General features: G+C 43.3%; 1 protein-coding gene across 2 annotated transcripts; it reads right to left on the reverse strand.

The window, feature by feature from the left end:
• Nucleotides 1–715: 715 nt before the first annotated feature.
• LOC114465278 (fibroblast growth factor receptor substrate 2-like) lies at nt 716–8,572 on the reverse strand. 2 transcript variants are annotated; one of them, XM_028450188.1, is made up of 7 exons: nt 7,693–8,572; nt 6,762–6,838; nt 6,368–6,459; nt 6,081–6,267; nt 3,020–3,154; nt 2,613–2,758; nt 716–1,938 (listed from the first exon to the last, which is right to left on the reverse strand). In XM_028450188.1, exons 3-7 carry the CDS (start codon nt 6,431–6,433, stop codon nt 883–885), a joined length of 1,590 nt encoding a protein of 529 aa, XP_028305989.1. In that variant the 5' UTR covers nt 6,434–6,459; nt 6,762–6,838; nt 7,693–8,572; the 3' UTR covers nt 716–882. The 2 variants fall into 2 exon arrangements, with proteins under 2 accessions (XP_028305989.1, XP_028305990.1); XM_028450189.1 differs by lacking the exons at nt 6,762–6,838; nt 7,693–8,572 and having other exon boundaries at nt 6,368–6,700.
• Nucleotides 8,573–9,793: the final 1,221 nt, after the last annotated feature.

The following is a 9,793-nucleotide window of genomic DNA, read 5'->3' on the forward strand; positions in this document are numbered from 1 at the left end:
GCTTGATTTACATTATGTTTGATTTGTAATTGTTACACTAGAACTCTGTAGTGCATGTGTTGTTTGTTCATGTGCGTGCTCCGTGTGGGCTGCTGTGATTGACATTGTGTTGTTACGCTGCTGCTGCTAGATTTGTGTGTGCACATTGAGAGAGAAGCGCTGTAGTAATAGGCTTTTAACAGAGCATGTTGTATTACTGTGATGTTGTTGTCGGGCTAACGTTAGCTCCTCTGAGGGAGGGACTTTGGAAAGTTTGGAGCCAGGGCAAGAGAGCAGCGGGGAGCAAGTTACGGACTGCACCTGAAAGTTAACATTTTGTTAACCAGTTTCATAGTACGGCTGCTCTAGAATTGTGAATGTTTGGTTACGTGAAGCCTGCTAATGGAGAGATAGACTTTATTTGTCCAACTTCTTAGTATAGACCGTTTTTTCCAGAATAAAATCTAAATTGTATACTTGATACTGAATTAAGACTTTTCCTTGCCATTCTCTTCCTTTCTCAATACAATCTCAGTTGTGATTTATAACTTCATCAAGTCTTGTTGTGGTGTCTTTAACACCGAGTGTTTAAAAATAAATAAATTCAGTTTTGTTTTTGAAAATGACAGGTTTCTCAACATAAAACCTGAGAATTTTGTTGAGTGTTTTGTACTGATGCTCTGCCTCGTGGATGACTCCACAGGCAGGTGGCAGAGCTAAGACAAGGCATGCCGCGTACAAATAAAACCAGACTTTTATTGTGGCAGCTCCCTGTACATGTAGATCGTAGCGTAAAAAAGCTAAGTGGAATGCGCTCGGTAATACTGACGTGTACTAAATAAGGAATGACGTCTATAAACATGGCCGAGTCTCTGTCTCTGCTCTGATTGGTTGCTGCTGCCATCATGCAGCACTCTTGGTGGGTAGCTCGGTACTGTTGTGTCTTGTCTTGCGAGATGTCCCATCATCGCGCGGCCGAGCCTTCTGCAGGTTAGACATAGCAGCGGTTCGCTCAATGTCGATGAGTGCGTACAGCTCGGTGCGGCGAGTGGGCGTGGCTGGCGGTGGTGGAGAGGAGGGGGTGCGTGGTGTGTGGGGGTTGCTACCATCCGAGGTGCCCTTGTTCCCGGTGCCACCGTCCATTTCCACCTCGATGTAGTTGAGCATTTTGGGGGGCTCTGCGTTGCCGCCTGGCAGCCGGCGGAAGTCAAAGTTAAAGACGGTGGGAGCGTCGGAGCGACGCCGTGCTGTGTCAGGTCGGTGAGCGCTCAGCGGCGCTGTCACGTTCTCCGTGTTGACGTAGTTGTGCAAGGGCTCAAGGGCAGCAGATAGCGGGTGGGCATGGCTGCCGTGGTAATGGGCGTGTCCGTTGAGTGATGGCGTGCGCAGGTCCGCGCCATACTGCTCTTCGGCGCTCGGCTTCCTGCTCTCCCACACCGGAGGCAGTGCCGGCAGGTTCTCGTAGTCCAGAAGCGCTGTGCGCCGCTGTGCTGAGTTATTAACATTCTGGAGGTCAGGGGTCAGGGGGGGTGGGCGATGGCGGCGAGGAGGAGCCACGGAGGAGGCAGAGCCGTTGGAGTGCAGAGGGTGAGGCTCGGCGTCAGGAGGGGACGGAGCTTCTGTGTGTCCATTAGTCTCTTGTGGCTCCGCCTCCTTCTGCTGGCGCTCTTTCTCCATCAGCTGACGCTGCACGGGCGTCGGGCCGAGGACAAACCGCACGCCCTGTGGCTCCAGCAGCACCTGAGGCTCCACTCCTTCAGGATGCAGCGAAGGCTCTGTCTTGTCAGGAGGCCCCACCGCTTCAGGAGGCACCATAAGTTCGGCCCCGTCAGGGCGCGCCCTTGGAGGAGGAGGCGGAGTCGGACAACAAGGAGACGAAGGACTCTCGATTGGCGTTGTGACAGTCAAAGGACTCGACTGTTCCTCCAGCAGCCCCGAAGTGTTCACATAGGTGTGTACCTACACACAGAGAGACACAAACACACGTCAGAATAATATAAACGTCCTCAAAGTTCCATATCATGAAAAGTAAAGTACATCATTTTACTTATCCATTATTTGATCTATTTTTAATCCATTCATCATGTCAAGAGAAGCTGTAAGTTTTTATGCTTCTTAATCTTATTCCATAACAAATAGATTTACGTGCCTCCATTTACTGCTCACTTTATCTAAATACAAGCAATTAAATTGGCAACAATGGTGTTTTAGAAACATATTTACATATATATCTCTGCCTTCAATTAGAATCAAAGTCTTTTGCAGATAAAACTGATCAACCTGAGCTGTGATTCCCCTTTGATAGTCAAGACCATGAATAAACCCTTCTATCAGTCAGTGTGTAATAAGCTCATACTTTCAGTGGCTCCCTTTTTCTTTTCACTGAACTTGGATTATTGTTGCTGCATGGAGCAGTCTGCGGAGTGCCTGTAACCCTGGCAACGGTTCTATAGCGGAGGTAAGGGCAGTGCTGCTTTAAGAAAAGCAGTGCGGGCGGAGCACCATGCACAAAAATCACACCCAGTGGCCCCAGTAACACGAAAGAAACAAGTCTCATTTTCAAACTCATTTTCTTTATCGGTTTATCGAAATGTTTCGGCTCTATTGTGTTCACACCACACAGTGTGTGTTACCTCCTCCAGCAGAGGGTGTGTAGATTCCTCCCCCACTGATGGGAGGCGTGTTGAGGCCACTGACGGATGTCTGGTTGATGGGTGAGATGGGGCATCGCCCACAGAAGGCAACCTGCTCAGCCCATTAGGCACTGCATACCCAAGAGCTACAGACACACAGACAGTGTTATATTAGTACCATGAACTAAGATCAAATGTAATCAACGTGCAGAAGATTGGAATGGTCTGCACAGCCCTCCACTTTTAACTAATCACACCTGAAAGAAAAAGACATTGGCAGATTAGCCTGCAATCAAAGGCATGCTTGGATAAAGTTCCTCCTCTTGTACATAGATTGAACACCATCTCTTTGATTTGTGTTAAGAATGGGCTCCACACTCAAACACAGAGCAATCACAACAGCGTACCTGCCGGAGTGAGTGTCCCCTGCTGGCCAGGCTCCAGTACTGCCTCCTCCACCACACTGATGCTGTGACTGTGCATCACCTCCTGCAGCATGTTGAAGATCTCCTCTGCCCGAGAGCATTTAAAGGCAAAGATACCTGGATACACAAGCACGTACGAACGCACACACACACACGTAAGAAAACGGAACAGCAGAATTTAACACCATCAACACACACCCACACTTTAGTCAACCCGAGTGTTCACCTTCAAAGCAAAGAAATCCTCCTGTTTGTAAGCACGAGTGTGTTTACATTAAGGATGGATCAATAATCAGTCGGGCCAATTATCGTCGTCAAAATTTGGCATAACCATGTTGGCCTTTTTTTCCCCAATCCGACTGCCGATAAGAGATTGCTTTAAAGCTGCTTAATTTTTGCTCTCATGCAGCCGTACCACTATATCTGCTTCCAGCATTGTCCCGCCCACAGCTTCATCTGATTGGTTACACGCAGAGCCACGGGTAACAAGCTGCACATGAAGTGTTTACAGCAACACGGCGGAGAGGAGAAAGAGTTTTGCGTGTGGAGAAGCTCCGGAGACCTGATACATGTTCCAAAGAGAAGTTAAGGCAGCACTCTCCCGTCATTGTAATAAATATCCGGTGTCTGTCAAACATGCCGAACATAGAGTGGATTCTATGGACAAAAATCCTGGGAAGTCTGCTGCCACCCGTTTCACTGCCCAAGTCCTGGACCAGGTTAAGGAAGGTACCATGTGCCCGAGGTAGAGAAAAATACATAAGAAAAACTGGAAAAAATAATTGCATATTAAATTGCAATCGCAATATTGAGTTTAAAAAAATTGCAATTAGATCATTTTGCAAAATTGTTCAGGTTTAGCTAGGACTGTTCAGGTTTTATTTCAGCTGGTATCCCAAGCGATTTCTACCAGGAGTTTTCCAGAAGTTTGTAAAAAGCCTGCTCACTTAGTATCCAAATAAACTTGTGACTGACCATTGACTGTGTTGCTAGTGTGAAATAGATATTTTTACTAAAAATAATTACACAGCTGAGGGCAGTAAAAAATTATATTTTCCACGTTCCAAAACAATGGCGAAAAGTATCACTTCACTGAAAAGAATGATGCATATATTTCTGTTGTGTTTCTATATGTCGTGTGGGGAGTATTAGAGGAGAATTACACACAAACTGCTGTGATTGTCTCTGATGGAAACTTATAAACTAAATAAATAACTGAAGAATAACTGGTTGTAGGAAGTACTAAGAACAGGTTTGCACCAGATCTACACACAATCAGCTCAATGACCAACGGACAGGTGTGTCAGAAACAAAACCCTACACACGTTACTATATAGGACGAAAGTGCGCGTGAGAGATTGAGGAGTAAAGCTGCAACAACAAATCAATAAAATCGCTAAAAACCAACTATTAAAAGAGTTGGCAACAAATTTCATTATTGATTCTTTGCATCGTGGAATTTATGTGCCACTGACCATTTTTTATAAATAAACTAAACTTGTACACAATGGTGGTATTAGTTTAAAGATTAAGCCTCAAATTTTAATTTTCTGACCTAAAGTGTGAGTGAGGACTCTCTGTTATGGAGTGAGGCTGGATGAATTGTATTTAGACACGGTTTAAAGAAACTTATCACATCTACTCAAGTTTGAAGATGAAGGCTTTACTACAATGAGCCTCACCTTTAATCCAGGTCACATTCTTCCCTCAACGATACATTTTACAAAGCTTATGGAGAGGAAATACGAAGAGACTTTCAAGAAAGTGAAGACTGAAATTGACACCAACAGCAAACTGTCTCTCACTGCTGATATACGGACACGTGTAGCCAACGAAGTCTACCTTGAAGTTACCTGCCACTACATTCACAATAAGATGAATAAAGAGGCTGAAATAAAAAAAATGTGTGTTGTTTTTTTTAATACGATTCATTAACTCATTGACTGCCGAAGACGTCCAAAGATGTGAATTGGTTTAGTAATGTTGATTGCCAAAGACATTAATTGTGTTTTTGGAATTGTGAATATCAAACTTGTACAATGATGTAGTGACCAACTGGTGACATGTACTGTAGGTGGCAGTAGCCCACCTTTGGATAAGAGATCACCCGTGATGGGCAGAGCTCAGAGGAAGAGGAAACGACTTTACAAGATAGAAAATATGGGAGTTGATGCTGAAGTTCCCAGCAGTGCACACTTGACCAGAGCATGTGTGGAACTAAGTGGACTATTGAGAGTGTCGCGATGGTGAGATAAAATCATCTAAATAACGGGGCAAGCCGTGACACTCAGAATGTCCCGAAGAAGGAGGAAGATGCGTGTGTGGAGAATGACGGGGGAGAGACTCGGAGGAAGGCCAAAATACAGTAACCAAACCATTCAACTCTGAACCAGAGAGCACAACAATAACAATTTTGGCATCAAAAGCTGGGTCTCAGCGTTGTTTTTGTAATTTTATACAAAAAACACCAATGTTGTGGTGTACGGAAAGCAAAAACAAATTGCTTCAAAGTAACTGACAGGTTTTTTCAGAAAAATGCTTTTTTCTCAGCTTTTTGTGAGACTTGCCTCTATTCAACTGCTGATTACAGAAGAACGAAACAAGCTAGAAACACATTTTTTTTCTGATGAAAGTAGAGAGTCTAATCTTTCAGATTATCATCATATAAAACATTCTGTGGGTCTTCAAAAATCTGTGAACATCTAAAATGCCGGGCAATATGGGGTTGGCTGCTCTGAAAATGGCTGGCAGTGAATGAGTTAACTGATTAACCGATTATGAAAATAATCGTTAGTTGTAACTCTATTAAGGAGTTTATAAAACAGCACAACACTGTACAACAATACACACACTTAGCGAGACACACACACTTACCGAACCTGGTTGTGCTCCTCTGGATAGCAGTAGGACAGTGAGGGACAGTCAGTGTGTGTTACTCACAAACTGGGAGTTTGACCTGCAGTGTGTGTTTGTATGTGTGCGTCTCTGTGAGTATCTCCTGGTGTGTGCATGTGTTTATGTCTATGTGTGTCTGGTAGTGTACCTTGGCCCGTTTGGCAGCGGCGTCCGCTTTCGAAGGAGAACAGGTTAGAGTCATAGCCGTAGCGCCGTAAGCACAAATAAGGCCAGCAGACATTGTCACGGCGATGAGTGTGAAGGACGAGCTCGGTCTCAGTCAGCTCCATCACACCTGAGCCGAGCTCGTTCCCATCGTCGTCCACGTTGATCACCTGAGGAGAGGTCAGCAGCCCAGGTCAACGAGCGAGAGCATGTGTGTGAGAGAGAGAGAGAGAGAGAGAGAGAGAGAGAGAGAGAGAGAGAGAGACTCACCTTGAACTTGCTCTGATGATTATCTGGAATCGACTCTTTCTCAGGACAGCTTAAACAGCTACCCATGGCTTCTTCACAGCACCATCTGATGTCTACACACAGACGCAAGACGTAGGGTTGATGAACCTTATGATGACCAACACACTCACAGTTTGTGTTTGTGTTTCACACAGAATGACATGAGGGAGGACTCCACAGAAAGGGTGTGAGCTTATTCCTTTGGCCTCTAGGACCCAAACTCAGAGACAAGCAAAAGCACAGTTAACATACTTTTTTATATGACTGAGTGATCAATGGGGACATTTGAGACCTGTGGTAATTTGGAAGAATTTGTTAAAAAAAAAAAGAAAAAGTCAGTAAATGTCATAAAAACACAATCAGGAATAAGACTCACCGAGATTCTGCCTCCAATAGCTCTGCTTCCATCCTCAGAGTCCAAGAGACACTCATTCTATGGAGATGGCAGCAGCTCTACGCACACGCATAAACACACACACGGTGAACAACCCAAATTGAAGGATTCCAATTTTTCACTTTCTAATCTCACGTAATTTAAACAAATTGATGTTACTCATCCTGTGTAATATATATATATTAATATGTCTATTACAAATTGAAATGAAAAGTTTTGTAAGTCTTTTCACTACTTAAACAGAAATAGGCTGGAACATTTTTATTAAAAAAAAAACATGACAAAGATCCAATCATAGGTGACTATTTAATCATGACATGTATTTATAATAGATTGGTTCCTGTCAGTGACTAAATGTACAATCTAGAAGCAAATCTGAATTTATTCGCACTAAAACAAAATTAATAACTATTAAGTCATCGTTATCCGGGTACATGGATTAGTATATTTTTGTTATTGGCAGTGTCTGACGTCATTTACGGTCATCGTCCAGTCTGGGTGACGTTTGACTCGTTGCTATGGAAACTTTAATCTGAATGATTTAACTACCAATAGCTAGTGAATTAAAGGTCACCTAGTTAGTTTGAAGGTGAAATTAATACGTTTACCGGATAAACTTGGTTAATAGTTAAATAAGGGTTAGTTAGGTTTGGTAACTCAGGCTCCGCCTCAACTCTTCACTTTCTAACGAGTCTAAACAAAGTTGGTAACACGGTTAATTTAACAACTTTGGTTGTACTTAAGTCACGTGAACACTACATAATTAGTGCACTATCAGACGTTGTAACTACAACTAATCTGATGGTTAGGATTGACTGGAATAAACCTACAGTTTGGCAGCTAGTTAGCAATGAGCTAACAGTTAATACTCCGAGGCCTCAGTCCGTCTGTGGCCGAAAACAGTGCTACTCACCGGGCTCAGCCTCAGAGCAGTCCGCTCCTCGGCAGGCCTAGGGCGGCTTAGCCGCGGGGTCAGGTCCGAGAGAGCCTGAGTAGTGTCCTAGATAGCCGGGCACAGATCCCGGAGAAACAAAAATCCTGACACCGAGCAGGGGGCTAGCCTTAGCCTCTAAAGCTGCTCCATGTTCCCGCAGAGCGCCAAAAAAACAACCACAACTTCTTCCACACGGCCCTAATTCTGCGTTCCGACCCAATTCACCTCCACCGCTCACTTCCACTCCATTCGCGGATGTTCTGGGCTCACCAAGAGCCGCTGGAGCCGAGCCCGAACAACTTTGAGCGGTGAAAACAAAGTTTGTCCACTGAGAGCCGCGTCGCTAGCAGCTAGCCATTATCCTAGCCACCACTAACAATACTTCCGTCTATCGACGCGCATGCGCCAAATGGGGCCCGAAGGAGTCAAAACCAGGTAAGACCTACACAAGAACACTAGTGGCGAACACAACTACACAAATTGAAGAAAGAGCGAACAACATATTTACAAGAAATACATGACTATTCTCTCCTGGCTGACAGATAGCGAACACATTTGAGGAACCCAGTATGTTTGACTGAAGTTGCTTTCCTGAATCTTCTCAGTGCTTTTTGTAAAACTGCAACACTGAAATATACACAGTGTTACAAATTTAAATGAATAATATTTCATTCTTCCTTTTCAGGTTATAAATCAGGTAAGTACATCACATTATTAAATGAGGCAAACACATCTTTTTTAAAGTATGCTTCCACAGGTAAGTAATAGCGTAAACACAGTAAACAGCAGTGATGTACATTCAGGGTAGGCAAGGTAGGCAGTGCCTACCCAAGGGTGAATTGACATTTTGATTATTTGTTTTTATAATATAATTATACATTATTTATTTTTCCATTTCAGATAGCCTCCAGTACCTATAAGTTTGAAAGTGTCAGCATTTTGTGCTTTTCATAGCCCAAATGACTAAACATCGCTATTTCCTGGTACAGCAGAGACGCTGTACAGTCTCACTCCGCTGTAAGGCAGGAGGAGCCAAGATGAGACCACACCCCCTGCCAAAAGCACATTGCTGCTCTGCCTCTGTTCCCATAGCGTGTTTTTATGTGTTTGCGCATACGCAGTCAGTTCTCCAAGATGAAAACCATTTATGTAAAAAGGCAGCTCTCTACGCTGCCTATGGACATAATCGCGCTATGCTAAATGCTAACTGTGTAACAATACATGTATTTGTATTGAACCGTTTCGGTACAGGACTTTCGTTTTGGGTACAGGGTTGTGCACGGGTGAGTTTCCGGAACGAAACGGAAGTTACAACAGTATAGTAATTTTTTTTTAACCTTTATTTTCATATTCTGTATAATGTTAAATACATTGTTGGTTTACTAAAGTTTTGAATGAACAAGCAAATTTATGTTTTGCATTTGTAACTGCCAGCAGATCTGCACTTACTGCAGACAATATGGACAAGTACATTTTTCTGGCCAAAAATATGAAGGTCTAAACCAAGGGCGACATGCTGGAACTGTGCTGTATTTTTTGTTTGTTAAAAGCTGAGCTTATTTCTATAATATTTGATGTATTTTTTGTTTGAGAATATTATTATCAGGCAGCACTTTAGAGTATTGTAGTTTTTTTTTACTTTATTTTCATATTCTGTATAATGTTATATACATTGTTGGTTTATTAAAGTTTCGAATAAACAACAAGCAAACTTAGGTTTTGCATTTTGTTTCATACTGTACCGAAAATGAACTGAACCGTGACCTCAAAATTGAGGTACGTATCGAACCGTGATTTTTGTGCATCGTTACACCCCTACTAAATGCTATACGTACGTTCAGAGTACATTAGTGAATTGATAAAAACTGGCCACTGCTATCTTCTCTCGCTAGTGGGCGGGATAACACTACAGGAAGGATGACAGCGCTAGAGACGATAGAGAAACTTTCTTTTGAGGAAAAATGACAGCTTTTAACAGATGGGAGTCCAACACCTGCGTTACCAGACCTTCAGCAAAGGTAACGTCAGATGTTTCGTACTTTCCACAGTGAATGGTACAAAAGGAAGGATTGGCTTTGTG

Source organism: Gouania willdenowi, chromosome 6 (assembly GCF_900634775.1).
Source record: "Gouania willdenowi chromosome 6, fGouWil2.1, whole genome shotgun sequence".
Lineage (NCBI taxonomy): Eukaryota > Metazoa > Chordata > Actinopteri > Blenniiformes > Gobiesocidae > Gouania > Gouania willdenowi.

Excerpts from the sequence above, each read along its gene's own strand:
- LOC114465278 (XM_028450188.1), bottom strand. The coding sequence starts at position 6,433 with ATGGGTAGCTGTTTAAGCTGTCCTGAGAAAGAGTCGATTCCAGATAAT. Across the intron at positions 6,268-6,367 it reads ATCATCAGAGCAAGTTCAAG|GTGATCAACGTGGACGACGA; the intron begins GTGAGTCTCTCT and ends ACCTCTCCTCAG. Across the intron at positions 2,759-3,019 it reads GGGGACACTCACTCCGGCAG|CTCTTGGGTATGCAGTGCCT; the intron begins GTACGCTGTTGT and ends GTGTGTCTGTAG.